The sequence below is a fragment of the Mya arenaria genome, chromosome 12, assembly GCF_026914265.1.
Source record: "Mya arenaria isolate MELC-2E11 chromosome 12, ASM2691426v1".
Taxonomy (NCBI): Eukaryota; Metazoa; Mollusca; class Bivalvia; order Myida; family Myidae; genus Mya; species Mya arenaria.
This window is the reverse complement of record NC_069133.1, coordinates 61,079,440-61,101,114: the sequence shown is the minus strand read 5'-3', so window position 1 is coordinate 61,101,114 and position 21,675 is coordinate 61,079,440. Positions and strand designations below refer to the sequence as shown.

The following is a 21,675-nucleotide window of genomic DNA, read 5'->3' as shown; positions in this document are numbered from 1 at the left end:
ACCGGATGTTCACTAGGAATACTCCCCGTATCTCCCTGTAAACCAATACACTCAGCATATAGGGATCGCAATATATCGGAAATTCCCTACGAATACTCCCCGTGTCTCCCTGTAAACCCATTTACTAGGCATATAGGGATCGCAATTTATCGGATGTTCCCTAATGATACTTCCCGCGTCTCCCTGTAAACCCATATACTAGGCATATAGGGATCGCAATATATCGGATGTTCCCTAATGATACTTCCCGCGTCTCCCTGTAAACCCATATACTAGGCATATAGGGATCGCAATATATCTGATGTTCCCTACTGATACTTCCCGCGGCTCCCTGTAAACCCATATACTAGGCATATAGGGATCGCAATATACCGGATGTTTCCTAAGAATACTTCCCGCGTCTCCCAGTAAACCCATATACTAGGCATATAAGGATCGCAATATACCGGATGTTCCCTAAAAATACTCCCCGCATCTCCCTGTAAACCAATACACTGAGCATATAGGGATCGCAATATATCGGAAATTCCCTAAGAATACTCCCCGTATCTCCCTGTAAACCAATACACTGACCATATAGGGATCGCAATATATCGGATGTTCCCTGATGATACTTCCCGCGTCTCCCTGTAAACTCATATACTAGGCATATAGGGATCGCAATATACCGGATGTTCCTTAGGAATACTTCCTGCATCTCTCTGTCAACCCATATACTAGGCATATAAGGATCGCAATATACCGGATGTTCCTGTAGAAAACTCCACGGTCTCTGTCAAACTGTATATATACAAACTGTATACTTGGCACATAGGGATCCCTCAACCCTTATCCAGAGCACAGCTGCGCTTGCTTACCGACAAGTACTAGAACGTTGGTGATTAGTTCTTAGCAACTTTCGTCAAAAGATAACTATACAGAAAGTGACCTATTCAAAGTCTCCTACTTGCATCAGAAAGAAATAAAAACGAGTGAACATGTTTATTTATCAATACGCATTTCTATAACGTTTAGAACCAAGTATAGAATATAAAATAGTTAGTTCTTCTTCTTGGTACACATACTGAATTTACATACATTCATATTACAATAAAATATATTCTTAGACATGCATGTTGAAAAATGCACTCTTATGAAGAGGAAATAATTCATAACCTTAACGAGTTCAATATAATCTTTACAAAAGTTATCCTTATAAATACATGTAAATAAACGATTTCGTACATATCAAAGTATCGCATTTGATTACAAGCTACATATTACAATGTAAACAAAAAATCGATATGGGAAAATAGTACTGCTTCCATTGAAATTGAGTGGAAATTTTTAACATGCGTGAATTGATTATACCTACCATACACGTTTGTATAGAAGCAATAAAATCATGGATACGAGTGTGAAGGCCGCAGAGTCAATAAACATCTGTAATATTTTCAGAAACATTACTGATATTTCAGTTACTCATTTAATTATCAAAGGTTCTCAAATATTTTAAGTTGAACTTAGTATCTTTTTTGCCGTCATTCTCTAAAGATTTACACAAGATACGATCTGATAATGAATTCACAACAGTATGAATAAAAAGAGATTTTAAATAATCGATCATGTTCTTACTAATCAGTATTGAGAAAACTAACTTTGTTGATGTTAGACTAGATGTTGCATTAGTAGTACATTTTGTAAAATAATTAAATTTCACATCATATGCATGTTGTATTATTGTTTTACGTAGACATTATAGTAAAGACCCATAATCTCAAATATCATTACGAAAGGATGCATTACAAAACTAGCTAAAATAAAAAAAAAACTTCGAATCGAAGTTGAACTCTTTCAAAAACATCGTTCTTTCCATAGTCCAAAATTTCAGCTCCATAAAGGGTATATTGGTTTCATAGTTTATTAAAGATTTCATTGTGTAAGTCTATAATTAACGAAGTCGATTTGCTTTTTGTGATAAACTGTACATTGCTCTAATGTAGCCTGATTAGCAATATGTACAAAAAAAGAACAGAGCCTGGTGTGCCGCCCATGATAATGGCCTGTTGTGTCGTCCTTGACAATCGACTAGTATGTCCCAATCACATAAGTAATCACATGGTTTGCTGAAATATAAAAAATAATTCATTTATTAGTTTTATTTTTTACATTTTTTTCAGTAAATGTCTGTTTAATTGAGCATGTACTTTTGACCAATCATTAGGTAAAATTAAACCTTATTTTAGCAGTTACCACGAAAAATGAAATAAGCAAATTTTAGATTGGACTAGTCAAGTTATATATAAGTTCATTGCCATAGAAAAATAGCACACATAGACAAAATATTAAAAGCATGCATTTATTCATCTTTTTCATCCAATCATATATACTTCAATACTTGTAAATAAGTCATAAGTGAACAAACTATCACAGGTGATGTGGATGTCTACAAAGCAAGTTTTACTGGTGACACATTAATAGACACATTCATACCTTACTTTCAGTGTGAAATTTAACAGTGTATTTTATTACTTATGGTCTCATCAACTATACAATGACAAAACAGAAAATGCGATATAACTGAGAAGTTTCGCTATGACACATGTGTTCAAATGCTAAAATTTAATCCGGTATTTCCCCGGTGTTTATCCTGATATAAATACTTGGTACATAGTTGTACACAATGACAATGAATTACATCTTAATGGCTGTCTGTTATCAACAAAAAATCACTTAAAATTGTGATAAAATATTAAGTATTGCCATCACACTCCATGGCCTCATTTACAATAACCCAGCAAACATTGCCCTGTTACTGGTACTCCCTGCCTCCTTCAGTCTTGAATCCGCCTCCTAATTACCGACAGCAGAGTGCTGAAATTGAGAAGTGCTTAACATGATGAATGGAAATGTCTGACTTCTTCACACCAATACTATAATATATGATATTGGATGTTATATAGACACAACATTACTATAACATTTAACATATGTCAGATCTAAATGATCTAGAATATTCATAGAGATCATTCCTTTGGATCCTTTATAACCAAAGACATTTTTAAGAAATTAATGAGTATTTGAGTTGGATTGAAGACAAAGCGAATGAAGTAAAAAGGTGCATGTTGCAATTTGGCTGGTTATTAATCTTAACTGAATTATGGTGTCAATAAACATGCAAAAACTTTTTACTCGGACCATCATTTGTGATCCCAGAACACATCACACACGCTCCAAGCAACAAATCATTATGGTAATTCAGTTTTTGAATATAAACTTAACAACATTACTCTTACCATATGCAGAATGGCAATCATTGCTTCCTTCTGCAACACTTTTGACACGTAACACTCTGCCAATCTGTCAGGAAGTGAAATCAACATTAATTTCAGCCAGACAAATCATTTGAAAGAGGAGGCCTAACTTTGATCATTTGATCTTATAGCCGATTTCACAATTTGTTTATTTCGCATCTCAAACCAAGTTTTTATGAGCTTAATTAACCACTCATTTACAAAAGTATATCATATTAGAGTATTTCTTACCCAAACTCTTCATTAAACAAGTTTGCAAATTCATTGTTTGCAATGCCATCAATAATGTGAAGTTGACTGAAGATTTCCTCTGGACCGAAAATAACAGTGACATAAATTGATGCGTTTACTAGACAAAACCATCAGTCACTAGATAAGGTTTGATAAAAGTAATTTCAATTCAACTTTGACAATTTTTCATACTTTTAAAAAGTATTGTCAGTCAATCAGATATAATCATGCCATATTACTGATAGGAACAATTCTGAATGATTTCACTATAACCTTTTTCCCAACTTTATTACTGTGATAATTTCACTTATAACATAAATATGAAATAATTATATACATTAACAAGAGCTGTCACAGAGACAGTGGGCTCGACTATTCCGCAGCTTTTCAGTGTAAGGAATGAAACGTTTTAGCGAAACATGCATGGATCACTGTCAGATGAGGTTTCAATGCAATACATGATGTGCTGAGATATTAACATAAATGTATTTACATGGAACATTTTAACCAGAATAATTTAGTCTAGTTTTAAGTTGGGTGGTTGAATACCATTGTATAAAGTCTTTATGCAATACCTCAAGTAATTGTTGAGATATTAACCTATGTGTGCCTACACGCAAAACCTTTACCAGAATATCTTAGTTGACTATATAATAAAGGGCAATTATTTACATTAAATGTAAACTAGAGTTATCTTGGTAAATTCAGTAGGTTTGATTGTTGGGTTACATTGTATCAAGTCTCAATGCAATACCTCGCTGAGATATTAACCTATGTGTGTGAGCAAAACCTTAATAAGGGTGTGACGCCGACGCTTGGGTTGGTAGTACAGCACTTTATATTTTTCGTATAGTCGGTTTTAAAATAAGATGGCTCAACATTGACTTTACTACTAAGCTGTTTGAAAAAAAAATCTTGCTTACTACTTTTTCTTCAAGAAAATTCTGTCAAGGTTTCTTCTTAAAATTATCTGTGCCTGTAAAGAAATTGACACAGATTTATCGGACATATATAATTCAGAGATTGAAACTAATTACATAGTCTCTGGTTCATAAGAAAACCTTTACAAAACATAATTATATCCTGTTCTGACTTATGACTTGTCAATTGTTCATTGTCACAGTGACCTTCAACTTTAAATCTTGGTATTATAATGCTGTTTCTACAATCAACTTTGTATAATATGTCATACAATTGTTAAATACAAAAACACAGAAAAATCAAAAGGAAAAATATTTAGTAAATATTTCTTCTTCTTTTGCCCATTTGCTCAAAATGTGAGTCATTTCTGAAGACATGACTGCAAGATTTTAAGAAGCGACTTTGAATGAAATTGTTTTGTGTGCACCTTTTATAGAGGCAATAAGGATATTTAAAGAAAAAACATAGTTTACTACTTACATCACATGAGAACACATTTGCTCCATAATACCGACTGTAAGGCATATTTCTACACCTCAGGAATGCCTCATGTCTCTGCAGCCATCGAGTTTGACTATAATTGAAATATCTATATATTAAGAAAGGTAAAGAAATATGTCTGCATATCCATGACTGATTATGTAAAAACTTGACAGCTACTGATATGTGATAAAAATCATTGTAGCATTGATGGTCAGACTGTATGCAAACTCTGCACCACAATATTATTATATTCATCCACATGTGTTAAAACTTATATTACTTATGAACTGTAAAGATAAAAACCAATTGGTTAAACTTGCCTTATTTTGTAAGATAATTATGGCTAACTACCATTTGTCTCAATAATTTTGTTGACGCATTCTCCGTTATTACAATGACTCTTAAGCTGCCTATTAGTCTTATTATTAAAACATTTTTTACGTAATTACAGACAACCATTGATCCTTGTATTTTACTGATCTACCCTTGGACAAACTATTTGCAAAACCAAAGCTACTGCTATTCAATTGTTTAAATTAACCTTTTTGTTCCCTGTGCATGGATTATCAGCCATAACGACTGTACCCAGCATGCATCTGAAATATAACAAGTGATTGAGCATTACATATGCAAACATGTACATATATACTCTACTGGTATAACGCTTTATAAATAATTAAATGTATATTGTTATATACAGTGCAAACAGAATAACATTTGCATCTATGATGTACCCCTCCTGAAAGATAACAATAGGGATAAGATGGTCCAATATGGCTCTACTTTGAAGTAACTTCTCCTTTGTAGAAAGATTCAGGTTGCACTTTACACAGTGAATACGTTGTTAAAAAAATTGTACAAGTGTACAAAGAATAATTTAACAGTGAAAGTTTAAAGATTCACACCATCAACATTAACTTATTAAAAGCCTGGCAATTAAACACATAACTGCCTGAATTTCTTCAACATTGAAGCAGTGTTGGTTTATACTTATTATTTTACTCAATTGTTAAGACAGCATTAAACAGAAACCAATAGTCTGTTTTTTGGGTTTTATAAATTCATTATTGCTGCATTAAAAAGACTGCTCAAAGCTGATATAAATCTACTACGGTATGTTTCTCAGGCAGCTGTGGGTTAGGAAAGTTACAATGGTGAGGGCTCAAACCCACAAATCTTTTAGTGAGAAGCAAACACCCTTACCACTGACAACTCTCAGTTATCAAATTCCCAACATCTTCATCAACCTCTGTGAAGATGCAACACTAAGTGTTTTATGATTTTTTTTCTAAATTCAAAGCTAAAACACAAATAATTTCACTGTGTATTATTACCAGACATGCCTCACACCAGAAGGCGGTGGAGCTATCTGCAGGTGTTTCATCTTGATCACGGCCAATGTACCCAGGATGTAACCTCGAACAACATATATCACACTCCCAGTATTTTCTGTGAATAATACCATACTGTAATTGAAATACAATTATATAAATCCTAAATCAGTATTCAAAAGCAAAATTCAAAGGCCAGTTGTTTTTACCAATTGAGGGTAATGTTCTGAAGTTTTCTGTTTCCTTGCTGTTATTGTTATGTTTATACCTTTCATCATGAGGTTCTGTGCATAAACAACATGTTTGCGTCTTTTCTGCCAGCAGTTTTGGGCCTACTGGCTTCTTTGGTCCTCTACTGACTTTTGGTCGCCAGTCCTCATACCAAAATGAACTTCTTCTCCTCTGAAAGAAATGGAATATTACTGACATCATAATTTTACAAGTGAATATATATGAATGATTGATAGAACTAATTAATGAAAGATGGCATTATTTCTTTAAAATATGGATCTCATTGTGTTCCTGTGATTGTTGAAGTAGATGTTTTCTTGTCCATAAGCTGAAATCATATGCACACTAATACTTCGGTCAATTGTAACCATGCCCCCCCCCCCACGTCCGGGGGTATATTGGGGAAAAGGGCCGTGTTTTTACTTTCAAGGTGGCCCCGCAGGGCCGGGTGATCACAGTGGTTTTGTCAAAGCGCCAAATTTAGCGGAGGTGCGGGGCATTTGGCCGGGGTTTAACCATCAGTTCGTCCCCGCAGGGTGGGGATTTTACCCGGGGTTGGCTGGACTGAAAGTCAAAGTCCCGGCTATTCCCCGGACTTGGGGGGGATAGGGTGGGGGTGGGGGGTACAATTGACTGGTGCATAAAAAACATCATTCTGCATCAAATGTGTAGTAAGTTTTGATTAATTGCTTATAGAATTTGCAATTAATGTAATGTTTGCTTAAAATAGCAAACAAAATGTGCAAATAGATGCACAATACAGACAAAAGACTAATACAAGTCAGCAGTCACAACATACTCAATTAACACATAGATCTCTGGCATACCAGTTTAAATTGATGGGATTCAATATTTATTTAAAAGCTGGCTGAAATTTCAAACAGTAAAAAATATCTCAATATGTTTGAAACAGTGAAAGATTGTTTTTTATTGTTTATAAATGCCTATAAATCACCACAAAGAACATAAAATAAAAATGTTTTGAATTTTGCTATGCCTATGCTTTACTATTTTAGAGCTGGCATTGTAAATGTCTTGTTAATTTTACATGAACAATATCCTTTTTTAAGAAATTCATATAGACTGTGTTTAAAGAACAAATTGAGAAGAAAATATTTCTCGACCATATTCTATTTCAAGTCGAAACAGCTGTTAAGAAGAGTAAATTGCACACCTACAAGCATGTTACAAACTTCTGAAAAATATTGCAAAAACCGCCACTGTTTTTGTGCTGAACTGATGACCCCGTATTTTATGATTATATGCAGGAAGAAAAAGGTAGTGGGGAGGGGAAATCCCTCCAGAACCCACCCCATTTAATTAACAAATTACCTAAATGTCATTTTTTACTTTGTAGGAAAGAGTAAATGTCTAAAACTGTCTTGCATGCTTATACATGCCTTTAGCTTCTCCGTCTACGAGATGGAATGTCAGTGCGGATATTAGTCTGGTTCCCTGCTTACTGATATTTCATACAGTACGTCAGGCAAAGGCCAATAATGGCGGCGCCCAGTGGACGCTATATGGTTACCATTTATTTTACTTTTGTTGATCAAGTTAATATAACAACGGCATTTGAACACTATTTATATGTAGAATATAATGGTACACTCGAGTTTCGGTGATCACTTGTCTGGAAAGAAATATTTTGACTTGAGTGAAGTTTACGTAATTCGGACGCTGTGTATTTTCGGATGGTTGTCAAGTGTGAATGAATGCCTTATATGACTTCACCTTCTGTTATTATGACTGATAATTAAAATGAGAATTTTAAATGAATAGTGGAACAAGAAAATATAATATTAACACTGTATTTATTGCATGATTTGTTTGGTTGCATAAAGATTAAATGTTTTATGTTTCAGATTTCCCAGTTCAGATGTTGGAAGAAGTTTGCTGTTCAATGACTTACATCACCTGATTTAAACATTCTAATTGACAAGCTAGTTATGCCCCCCCCCACCCCACCAGGTTGGGAATAGCTGGGACTTCGACTTTCGGTCCAGCCAACCCCGGGTAAAATGCCTGCCCTGGGGGGACAAACTGGTGGTAAAATATTGACTGGTGCATAAGTTCTCAGCTCAATTAAATTAGAAGCCCTTTTTTAAATATTAAGGCCTATAAAAATACATTTGTTTTGGGTTACCCGACCCTACCTACAGAATAGGTGCCGACACTACTGTTTTATAGTCAGTTTGAAAAAAAAAAGAAAAACTAAAATAGGTTAATCGCTTTTGACTTTGTAGTTAAAACCTAAATGCTTTTACAGGAAAGATAACTTTAACACCATTATCTAATGATGAAAAAGACATTAATAAAGCCTAATAAAAAGAAAACCTACCCTACCTATTTTGGAAAAGGATGTAACCCTAACCAAACAAATTTATTTAGGTCTTATCTACAAGTTAGGTCAAAATGTGTTTTGCCATTATATCTTGGACAAGTTCATTTAACCATCCATATCCATTTATTGTATCAGACTATCACTCTAAGAGATATGACCATTGAAATGGTGACAGTTAGCATCTATTTATTGTGATGGTTCTGCCCCACAGAACAAGTGGGTGTGCATTACTTTGCATATGCTGGTCATTCTGTCAGTAGACCAATGCTTGTGAGGTTGAAACTAGAAATGCTCAAGACTAGCTTGGTCGTAACGATTGGTAGAGAGATTGGTGAAGGGCACAAGATGACTCCTTATTTGAGATCTTGAGGTCAAAGGAAGAGTAAGGTAACCTGAACACAAAGCTTGACAAACAACAGAATGCTTTGACTTACTATATTGTAAGGATGTATGTATGTATGTATTAAAATTTTATTTTGACCTATCGGTCAAGGATAACCCGTGAAAGTGCAAGCACTTATTTCCAACAGGGTCCTTTGTTTTTGCTGAAGCGACAGCATGCTGAAGAGATAGTTCTTTTTCAAAGAGACCCCTTGGTTCTTTTACGTGTATTGCACAGATACACGGGGTACAACTTTCCTGGGTTAAACCAGTATTGAGTACACCACTTTTCCAAGCACTACCCTTAAATGCCGTGCGCCAGGCAAGAAAGCTACTTGTACCAACTTTTAAAGTATTTTGGTATGACGCGGCCAGGGATCGAACCCACTATCCCCCGCTCCGTAGGCGGATTGTTTACCACTAGGCCATACAGACGGAAGGATGACTGACGATATGACTACCTTCACCAAACAACAAGACTAAACAAGGATTAAGGCTTGTAATTGACAACAATTTTTACATTGTAAGATAAATAGATTGAATCTGTATCTTTGTGCCTGCTCGGCCACATCAGTTGCCGCTTGGTTCTTCTGGATGGGATGTGAAGGTTGTCTAACATAACTGACTGAGCTCTCAGAAATTGACAAGAGTAAACTGAAACCAAAATAGCTTCAAATCTTAAACATATATTTAATATTAATTCATCCTCATAACAATCTGGGGCCGGTTCCTCAAAACCTCTGTTAAATATAACGCTACATTACCTTAATAGTCCGTTAAATCCTTAACGGAGCGTAAGATAACGCTCCGTTAAAATCCTGTTGCTTAAAGAGACTTAACGCTGCCGTTAAATTACGTCAGCGTTAAGTCCATAACGCCAGTGTTAAATCCTTAACAGGCTGTTAAATTTCTACTTCCTGTCCCATAATGCATTATTCTCCTTCCAAGATGGCTGACTTGTCTTCTGCAAAAAAAAAGAGAAAAACAAACTTTAATAAAAATGAAGTTTTGATGTTAGAGGAACTTATGAGTGTAGAAGAAACTAAAGAGCTACTTAGCTCTAGCTTCAGTAACAAGGTTACAAATCAGAAAAAAAGAAGAATGGCACTGAATTGCTGGAATAATTTCCTCTTTGGGCTTTGCCATAAGATCTGCAGAAGAAGTATCAAACAAATGGCAGAATATAAGAAGAATTGCAAAGGAAGAGGTGACAAGGTGAAAATATTTGTTTAATTCTTAGATATATAGAATACTGCAAAATAATAAATAATACCAAATGTCATCTTTAAAAAAATAAGATATTGTGATGTTGATAATTTCACTGGTTTGTTATGTTGTTTTCATTTGAAGATTTTCACAGCACACAAAATCATTAGAAATTGTTTGTTACTAAACTGTAAGTAAAGTTATTGGTCATGGAATAATAAAATTTTCTTAAAAATTACAGTGAAAAGCTGCAGAGACGCGAGAGTGGTAGGGGCTTGGCAAGTCTAAAGGTTGCATCTGAGCAATCACAGAGGATTGTCTCTGTTCATGGCAATGCGAGCTTCAGCGGCATAACAGGAGGGACGGACACTGACGAAAATGGTTTGAACTTTTGCAGTGTATGTGTTTGAATAATGTACGATTACTAAATAAAAACTGCTATATGGAAAACCCAATGTTCTAAAAATAAACGTACATCATGTTGCTATTAATAGAAATATATTATTTCTGAAAAGCAATGACGAATAAGTGAAATTTTACTCTTCAAAGCTGCTTAAACATAAACATAAACATTAACACGTACCTGTTATTCCATTCACTTGTCGAAACATCTACAGTAATCACCATTTGTTGTCAGTGTTATAGAAACACGATCACATGGCAAGATCAAGCATTTAACTCCTAAGAATAAATATCGCAAAGAAAACTATACCAAGAATTGAATTGCGACGCAGTGACCTCCCTTTACGAGCTGTTGCAAAGTGACACACTATTAATTGGAATTCAATTACATTTAATTGGAAACTATATTTTGTCATGTACAATCGTTATATACATACAACTTAGTTACAAGTGTATATATATTATACATTTAGTCGACTTTCAAAAGCATGTTAATGGCATGATAAATCGATAGTCGTTAACTGTCAAGTGACTTTTCTGTCCTTCTTGTTGGTAAATTTTGAAAGAAGTCAAAACGTACTTTAATTCTTTGTTATTTAATACAGATTGTTAGAAACTTATTATGAAATAAGTTATATGATTTCTTCAATATACAATGTTGCTGTGTTGTTCCTTTATCTTGAAATAAACGTCAACTTATGCTTGTTAATTGCAGATGGTTTGAGCTATATTGCTAACATCCCATCAGTGGTCCCACAGGAGGGAGAGGAGCCCTCTGATTTCGAGCCAACATGCCCAACTGAAGTGAAACAGGACCCCTGCACCTCGAGCTTACGGGCAACGTTTGCAGGGAGAGCTTCTGTGTTAGTTTATCATTTTCAGTAATATGGTTATTTGTTCTCTATACAAAATAATATATTTACTAACGTGTAACTGTCAAAGTGTAAACCGGCTTTTGTGTTGATATGGAATGCGTATACGAACCAAGTTTACGGCAGCTTCTAGGATATCCATGTAACAGTTTTAACTTAACCTTGTATTGATAATTGCATTCTCTGATTTTATGTTTTCAGACCAAAGCGGAAGAAACCCCTAAGCGAGGAGGTTGCCGAGTGGCAAATTCGTTTCTTCAAATCTCAGGTGGCATTGTCAGAGAAGAAGGTATAAACATCATTCATAAAATCAATTTCCTATTATTTTTATTGTTTTCGTGATTGTTGCAGCTAATTATTATTATTGAATGTAATAGAATTAGAACTGGAAGTGTAGTAGTACTAGTTATAGTAATAGTGGTAGCAGTAGTAGTAGTCGTAGTAGTAGCAAAACAGCAGCAGTAGCAGCAGTAGCATTAGTAGAAGTAGTAGCATCAGAAGCAGTAACAGCAGCAGGAGTAGTACCATCATCAGCAGTAGCAGTAGGTAAAGTAGTATTAGTAGTATCAGTAGCATTATTATTATTAGTATTATCATAATTATAATTAATGTTATTATTATCATTCTTATTATTATGATTAAATTAATTAGTAATATTAATCATTTTCAGCAAAAGCTGGTTGAGACACAGCAACGGGTACTAGAGAAATATGAGAGGCGTATGGACAACGAGGACGTTGACTCTTTCATAAAAAGCCAATTTTTCAATTAAATTAAATTTAATTGTATTGTATTGTAAATAGATAAATGATATATGTAAAAATGAAAACGAACAAAACGAACAGTTAAAGCTATTATTTATTACAGCATGATGATGATGATGATGATGATGATGATGATGATGATGATGATGATGATGTAAACTTGATGATGTGAACATGATGATGATGATTATTATGATTATCTGAACATGATGATGTGAGCATGATGATGATGATGATGATGATGATGATGATGATGATGATGATGATGTTGATTAAAAGTAACTGTTAACAATAAAATCCCGTGTCGCTGTTCCAGTACCAACATCATCCTGCACATTATTATCAATGTTTTGTATGACATCTACATCATCTACCTCTGGCATATTAAACATTTATGCTACATTATGTAGAATTGCACAGGCTGTAGCTATGCGACAGGCCTTGTCTGGACTTAGTCTGATCTGAAATAAAAATAAATAAATAGTAATCATAGCAAAGTTTTTAATATCATTACATATCATAAAGGTGAACAGTAAAGTTAAAAATGAAAGCAGTCACTTTATGCACTTAAACTATAGACTGAATAAACTTAGTCCGAGTATTCAAAAAACATATGCAAGAAAGTACCTCACTGTGCAGAACGTGGAAGCGCCGCTTGAGCCTACCAAAGGCCCTTTCTATGCAAACCCGGGTTCTAGTATGGGCTAGCTGGTACCTCTCCTTGGCAGGAGTGTCAGCGTTCATAAACGGCGTCATGAGGAATGGCCATAAAGGATACCTGTGGCAGGGAATAAAAACAATATCAATAATAAAATTGACAAAAAAACAACAACGTCCCGATGTTACAATCTTGTAATCATACGGGTGTGTGTAAGATTGTTTATACTTGCCCTCGGGCCTTGCTCATTCAGCGATTGCTCCCTTAAGAATATTAGTCATTTCGATTTTTGGAGCATGCTGTGCACAGACAGAATGTAACCCTGGTTTGAGCTACCCTGGTTCTTTAACGTGCATGAGTGTATAGCACTGACCCCCATTTAACGTCCCTCCCGCGAGACGATTAGTACGTTTATTGATGCGACAGGGAATAAAAACATGCGACCCCTTGGTTGAAAGTGAAGTGTTTATAATTAACAATTAGACCACGGTTCTTACCCACTATCTCCAAGAAGCACCCCATCTTCCAGACATTGATTGTCTCGTTGTAGCCTGTTGCACAGCCCTGATGTCCTGAACACGTGTGCATCATGGCACGAGCCCGGCCAACTGGCGTTGACACTTGTGAACAATCCTGGGACAATAATTATTTAGTTATTTACCAATTAGCATAACAACACGTTCAGTCTTACAATTTTATGACATGATTATAAACAACATTTGCATTTTTTATCATCAATTCAATTCAAACATTTATTGCATGAAGGCCTCCAGCCCATATCATCAGGGACGGTTCCTTAATGTTCTTTAATGTACAATCACAAATGTAAAGTTTATTTGTGTCGATGTCGGGGGAGAGAGGGAGCACTAAGAGCTGTATGTCCCAACTATAACCCCTCAATCATCAAATCCTGGAGCCATCCCTGCGTATGGTTAGGTTAGAGTGGTAAACCGTATTAAGTTAAATGAAAAACATTTAGGGGACCATTTGTAAAACTTTCTATGATAATTGTCACATTCTGACCAAACAGAATATGCCCATTATTGATCGATAATCGGGGTGAATTTCAGATTTTATGACCGTTTCGGTCTAAGACGAGTTGACAAAAATTATTTGATAAAGCGTTTACAAGAAAAGGATCTTTAGAATGTTTATGGTGAAATTTCAATCATTTTTACCTTCATGATCGCAAACTGCCTGCATGTTGATACTATGATAGCCTTTTCGGTTGACAAAAGCTGGCTCATCAACAGAAGGGGCCTGGATACGGATGTGTGTCCCGTCAACGCACCCCACTACGTGAGGGAAGCCTGCCGATGTGAAAAATCCGCTCTTCACTCTATTCTTCTCTTCGCCGGAAGGCCATACAATGAATCGTTTCATTCTTTTGCAAATAATATATGTCACGTGGGTTACCACACGAGAAACTGTTGATTTGTGGTAACCCATGCTGTCTCCTACAACATTGAAAAACGCCCCTGTGGCGAGGAACCGAAGGGTTATAAGAACCATCTGTCGCACACTGAGGGCTCTGTTCCGGTGAGTGTCTCTTTTTATGTCATCCTTCAAGATATCCTCCAAAAATGCTACGCCATCATTTGTGAAACGATACCTCTCGTGCATTTCCCCATCATCAAGATGCTGAAAATGAGGAGTATGTCTATACTGACGCTGTTTCCTTACATTTGGTAAAAATACACCTGCCATGGTAAAGCTGCCGTTAACTTTAATCGAGGTTCTTATCTCAATTAACTTTAACGGTCAGTTCCACCGTTAACTCCATCGTTAAAACTTAACATTCCTTTGAGCAACAGAAAATTAACGCCATGTTGAAATTTGAAGTTAGTTGTTTAACGGTCCGTTAAGCCTAACAGAGGTTTTGAGCAACTGGCCCCTGAACTGTAAAAACATAGTTTTTCACATAATTACCTTTACTGATAACTCATCATAATATGATTTGCTGAGCAGGTGGGTGTGACATAAAAGTTTTCTGTTGCCAATAAAACCTCAAGTGAAAATATTACCGCAAACACCAAACTTGTTAAAAAATCGAGAAAGGAAAGTAATTGTATTATCTGTAATGCTTTCAATTCTTTGAAGATCTGGTTCATAAGGAGGTTAAATTCACTAAATGTAGCAGAATTTTTTTAATCATCCTAAAAATAAAACAAGAAAAGTACACTAAATCATCCTGTGGTATCTAGTCTCAGAAATCGTTAAAAGGTACATTACGACACAAGACAGTTCTATATTAATGATTTCTTCTGTATCTAGATGAACTCACAGTCGCAAGACATACATATTTCTGTATGTCACGATGGTCGGAAATGTGTAACAGCATTACCGGTAAGCTATGTAAGAGCCTTTGAAGCAAAGTTACCTCATATTTGGATTTGGCCAGACGAGCTATCCCAACTATCCAATTCCAGCAATTTGGGCCAGGGTGATCTCTTGGTCTGATAATTATAAAAGATATGTGTTAAGATTTTAATGATGCACAAAATAAACAAGTATTTTGTTCCTATCTTTTACATTTTTATGCCCCCTTTTGAAAAAAGTGGGGTATATTGTTTTGCACATGTCGGTCGGTCGGTCGGTCTGTCTGTCTGTCGGTCGGTCGGTCGGAATACCAAATGGTTTCCGATCAATAACTTGAGAACGCTTTGACCGAGGGACCTCATACTTGGTATGTGTATTGGTCATCACCAGCAGATGAACCCTATTGATTTTGAGGTCAGTGGGTCAAAGGTCAAGGTCAGTGTGACCTTTACATGAAAAACGGTTTCCGATCAATAACTTGAGAACGCTTTGACCCAGGAACCTCATACTTGGTAGGTGTATTGGTCATGACCAGCAGATGAACCCTATTGATTTTGAGGTCAGTGGGTCAAAGGTCAAGGTCAGTGTGACCTTAACATGAAAAACGGTTTCCGATCAATAACTTGAGAACGCTTTGACCCAGGGACCTCATACTAGGTAGGCTTATTGGTCATGACCAGCAGATGAACCCTATTGATTTTGAGGTCAGTGGGTCAAAGGTCAAGGTCAGTGTGACCTTTACATGAAAAACGGTTTCCGATCAATAACTTGAGAACGCTTTGACCCAGGAACCTCATATTTGGTAGGTGTATTGGTCATGACCAGCAGATGAACCCTATTGATTTTGAGGTCAAAGGTCAAGGTCAGTGTGACCTTAACATGAAAAACGGTTTCCGATCAATAACTTGAGAACGCTTTGACCCAGGGACCTCATACTAGGTAGGCTTATTGGTCATGACCAGCAGATGAACCCTATTGATTTTGAGGTCAGTGGGTCAAAGGTCAAGGTCAGTGTGACTGTAAGCTGAAAAAAGGTTTTCTGATTGTCCATATTTTTTTAATGCATGCACAGATGATTGGGATTGATGTATAAATGTTTGTATAGAAATGATTTTCTTTTATGTTACTATTTTAGTTGGGCATTTATTTGCCTTCTTAAGTTATCATAAGTAGATGACCTGCCTCATATGCATCCAATGACAAATCAGCTGTCATTTCAGTCCATGCATATTTCATTCAATTGTCCAAATATTTCTGGCAACCTCGCGCTCAGGGGGCATAATGTTTGACAAACATCTCTTGTTTATATTTCATACAATCCTTATGATTGCAATTGCTCAAATCAGATTGTTTGGATAGCTTAAATGGTCAAAACTGTATACTAGGTTTTTAGCAATGAACTGATGTGTTTTAAAATCTGATTTGAGTATGTAATAAATAACCATTTACTGATTTTAACCAGAACTATTTTCATCAAAACCGAGACTGCTCAAAAAAAGCAAATTGTACATGTTAAGGGCGGGGTTTGACCTCCGTTAACCAATGGAAATCAATATGGAAATACCCGAGGTACATGTACAATCCACCTTCCGGCACTTCCAATAAAGGAATGGAGAACAGATATTATGAAAAAACGTCTAAAGAGTACTTCTTTTGACCGGAAATTATATTTCATAACTCTGTCATAACAATTGTTTTTTTTTACCCCACATCTTAAAAAATACCGTCTAAACCGGATATCTAAATAATTAAGATAAAAGTATTTATGCGCATTTTACGTCAGTTGATGTAAACAATGATTTGCATATACCAATATCAATATATATATGGTATCAATATCATGATGCAATAACACGGATTTAAAAGATTAAAAGAGGTTAAACCTGTGAAAGACCTGCTGCTCCAGACCAGAGGCCTAAAAGACATTTAAGACAAATAAAAAAAACAAAAAACTGATAGTCAAAATAGTTGCGAAAAGCAGATTAAAAGTAGTCTAAAACGAAAATATCACCTCAGATCAGATCTGAGATGACCAGGGCCTTCACAGCAGCACATACAAGAGCACAAACAATAATAAAGCATGGTATGACAATGACGATATCATATACAAAGAAAGTTTTTATTAGCTAGCTACTGCATAGTAAGTACTAGCAAGCAAAATTGAACAGTAAAAGCAAATCAAGTAGCTTGCAACTATACAAAAAGAGCAGAGCATGCAGCAAGAACAATTGAACAAGCTAAGGCAAGCAGAAACACATAACACAAAATAAACTCCAAAGACACAACACAAGCAAGATATAAATTAAGGTAGATATTGAACATAAAGATAAAGATGATGTCCGGCCCTGTAGAACAAGCAACTAATTTGATTTACACATTGAACACCTGCAGTCTCGTCCATTCCAATGTGCAATCAAGCTTTTGAATTGGTTGTAGTTTGTTGTGTTTCTAAAAACTTCCGGGAGCGAGTTCCACAGGACCGGAGCAGCATACTTAAAACCATTTTTTCCATACCTAGTTGTTGTTACTCTGGGAACTTCAAGTAAGTTTGTATACCTAAAATTATAACCGGCATCATGCACTTTAATTAAATCATTTAATACAGGTGGGGCAATATTATTCAAGATTTTAAAAGTTTCTAGCCATTGGTCTAGTTCTTCTGATATACAAGCTATGAAGTTTTGCTCTATTTAGAAGTTGTTGATATGTACTGAAGTAGTCATCATACACAAAACGAAGGGCTCTTTCTTGTATTTTTTTAATCTTGTTTGTGCTTTTATTTGAGCAGAAGTGCCAAGTTAACGGACAGAAGATAAAATTGGATAAGATAAAAGAGTGAAAATTGGTTAGGCGGCTTAATCTACACAAAGTTCTGCCCAATCTTTTCAATATATTGAGTTGTTGTGCAGCTTTACTACATATAAGTTTTACCACTTCATCACATTCAATATTGGCATTTTTAATACTAAGCTTGGGCTTTTTAGAGTGCGTTTTAGTGCCTATGGCGATAGCCTGAAACTTGTCAGGGTTTGCCTGCATGCAATTAACAGAGAACCAGTTGATAAAAACATTACTTTCATTTTGAAGGACATAAATCAGAGTATCGAAGTTAAATGAGCTAAAAGAAAGGATGTTGTCATCAGCGTAGTTGTAGAGAGATCCTTGTTTGATAAAATAGAAGATGTCATTGAGAAATATGTTAAAAAGTAAAGGACCAAGGATCGAGCCCTGTGGCATCCCTTTGGTTATCTCAGCCCAGCTACTTGTTATGTGACCTATTTTGATTTGCTGTTTTCTCTGAGTAAGATAGGATGTTAGTAAGTTCAGTAAGCTGGCAGACAGACATAACATTTAAGTTTGCAAAGTAGTATATCATTGGGCAGACAGTCAACAGCCTTTGACAGGTCCATAAGGACAGCAGCAACATATTGTTTTGAATCCAGAGCGGACTTACAGTCTTCAACTAATTTTAAAAAGGTGGTCTGACAACCATAGCCTTTTCTAAATGCGCAAAGAAATTTGTTAAAAATAGGTTCAAAATACTCAGATAGTTGCTCGGCTAAAACTCCTTCAAATATTTTTGAGGGTGCAGGCAAAATACTGACAGGCCTGTAATTAGACTTTTGTAGAGGATCATTTTTCTTGAAGATTGGAGTAACCTGAGCTTGCTTTAGGCGATCTGGGAAAATGCCATTTTCTATAGAGTTATTTATAAAATCAGTATAAAATGGGGCTAGTGACTGTGATCCTAGCTGAAGTAGTTTAATTGATATTTTATCAATACCTGTAGCTTTTTTTACATTAAACTTTTGTATAATTTTTGAGAATGTTGGTTGCCCTACATGAGTAAAATTGAAGGAGCTGGGTGTAATGTTTTGTTCTAAGATTTTATTAATGCTGGGATGATTAGCCTAATTAAAAACGACATCTTTACCAATATCTTTGGCAACATTTGGGAAGGACTCATTGAAAATTTCTGCGACTTCAGTACTGTCTGAAATAATCTTTTCGTTATTGTTTAAAATAATTTTGGACTGATTGCTTTTTGATTTTTTTGACATGTAGGCTTTAATTGTTGACCAGAAATCTTTATTCTTACATCCACCTAAGCATCTTTCCTGAAAGTAATTGTTTATTGATATGCGTTTAAGCTTGTTAACATAATTTCTACTTTTTCTATATTCTTCCCATGTGTTAGCATTTTTATTTTTCATGTATTTAGTTTGAAACATTTTCTTATTGTAAATTGCTTTTCTTAGTCTTCTATTCATGTAAGGCAGCTGTACAAGCTGTTTATAGACTTGTTTAAGGGGAGCGTGTTTTTCTATAGTATTCATAAGTTTTTTCTCAAAATAATTTTATACAGTATCTATGTTATTTTCATCAGGGTGATAACCATCATTAATCGTGCTAAGATCATTGTAAAAAGAGTCGATGTCGAACTATTTGAAACTTCTGAAACTTACTTTTTGCTTCTCATTTCCTGGTGCATTATTATTGATGACTGTATTATGAAGCAGTTTTGTGTCAAATTGTCTTCGTAATATTTGTTATCTTTTATTTAATAGTTCTTAATGTTTTTGTCCCATAAGTCAGATGTACATATTGTCTCTTTTGCTGTTCAGATGTAAATCTTTTATTCATATGAAATATATGATATTTGGTATGAACATTATTGTTATCTGATGAGGAATTCATTTATAATCTTTATAATATAGAACCTTTAAATTATATGCATTTTATTTATTTCCTTAAACATCTGAAGGGTTTTATAATTGTTTTTAATTCTTCAACAAACTGTTATTTCTTGTGTCTACATGTTTCCTTTAATTTTAGCACCTTCATTATTTTATGTTCTAGGTAATCTTTATGCAACAGGCTTAGCTAGACAAGTTTTGCTAGCTAAGCCTGAGTGAGACATTTCAGACATTCTTGTTATTTCTTAACCTTTTAAAACAACAATATGTTTCATATAAAAGCCTAAGAATCACTTTTATTAAGGACTTCGAATTGTATGGTGTTCCATTACATTGCTTTATACTTCGTGTGTTACCAAAGTCAGGACATTGTGTTACATATGTTACTACTGCACTACCCGAAAAGAACTGCTGGCTATTGTAAGATTGACAAGGCCCTATAAACACTATCTTTTAGGTAATGTTTTTAGAGTGCGGACAGATCATAGTAGCTTAACATGGTTGGTACTGTTTAAAGAGCCACAAGGTCAATTAGCAAGGTGGATTGAGGAGTTGTCCCAATATCACATGGTGTGCAACATAGACCGGGTTCTAAGCATGGTAATGCAGATGCCATGTCCAGGTTGAGGGTTGATCTGGTGCCATGTCACTCTTATATTGCAGGGGTAACTCCAAAGAAATTACCATGTGGTGGGTGTGATTACTGCAAAAGAGCAGATGATCGGTGGGGTGAGTTCACCAGGTCAGTGGATGAAGCGGTAGCCTTCAGATTGATCACTGGAGAGAGTAGGGAAAGGAGAGCAAAAGATAATGTCAAAGATGAAAGGGGAGGGTCCGAGTCAAATGAAGGTTTAGGGGCACCTTGTTCAGGCAATTATTCAGGCTGTTTCAGCCAGGATATTCCCGATGAAAGGCACCAGGGAGATAAAACCGGCAGTACTGCTGGGAAGGCACTCAGGGGTGACGGAGATCAGGGGCTTGCCAAGTTATGTCGGGAAGGGATTTTCAATGAGCGAAATCAGGGGGGAAATACCAGATTGTACACCCGGGAAGGTAAACCTGATTCGTGTGTCAGGGAAAATCATGTTTGAACAAGGAGGCAGTTTTTCTGATTCATTGGGTTATGACATATCTGACAGTCAGTCAGGGTTTGACATTATCATAGATGGAGCGGACATCATGATTAGAACTTGTTCTGTTAAGGTACCGCAAGAAGCGACAACAGAAAGTTCATCTTGTTGGGGGTTTACTTATGAGGAACTCCAAATAGAACAAGCTGCTAATGGAGATTTGGGTATCATTAGGGCTTATCTTGAGGCAGGTACTGTGCCGACAGAGGGAGAGTTTGTTTTTAGCCTCCTCTGACAGCAAGTACTATTGGATAAACAAAGAACTGTTTAAACTAAATCATGGTGTGCTGTTTAAGCAAAAGACAGAATCGGAAGATCTGGAATTGGTGGTACCCAAAGCATTGCAATTGCTCAATGAAAAAGCAGAAGTAACCGCAAAGGCAGCCGTGAATGAGTTTTTCTCAAGATTCGG

The 21,675-nt window shown here is 35.7% G+C and overlaps 1 protein-coding gene and 2 long non-coding RNA genes across 3 annotated transcripts; 1 reads left to right on the top strand and 2 right to left on the bottom strand.

Annotated features, from left to right (window-relative positions):
* Window positions 1-1,102: 1,102 nt before the first annotated feature.
* On the bottom strand, window positions 1,103-11,092 carry LOC128211986 (uncharacterized). The gene is made up of 9 exons (XR_008257362.1): window positions 11,005-11,092; window positions 9,980-10,179; window positions 6,528-6,661; window positions 6,263-6,377; window positions 5,470-5,524; window positions 4,926-5,019; window positions 4,448-4,500; window positions 3,276-3,339; window positions 1,103-2,853 (listed from the first exon to the last, which is right to left on the bottom strand). It is a non-coding gene; the product is annotated as an uncharacterized LOC128211986 (long non-coding RNA).
* Window positions 10,211-12,833, top strand: LOC128211985 (uncharacterized). The gene is made up of 5 exons (XR_008257361.1): window positions 10,211-10,430; window positions 10,663-10,802; window positions 11,539-11,686; window positions 11,897-11,984; window positions 12,366-12,833. It is a non-coding gene; the product is annotated as an uncharacterized LOC128211985 (long non-coding RNA).
* An 18-nt stretch (window positions 12,834-12,851) lies between these two features.
* Window positions 12,852-14,824, bottom strand: LOC128210858 (putative nuclease HARBI1). Its single transcript, XM_052915210.1, has 4 exons — window positions 14,296-14,824; window positions 13,615-13,750; window positions 13,087-13,237; window positions 12,852-12,920 (listed from the first exon to the last, which is right to left on the bottom strand). The coding sequence occupies exons 1-4, from the start codon at window positions 14,822-14,824 to the stop codon at window positions 12,852-12,854; spliced, it is 885 nt and encodes a 294-aa protein (XP_052771170.1).
* Window positions 14,825-21,675: the final 6,851 nt, after the last annotated feature.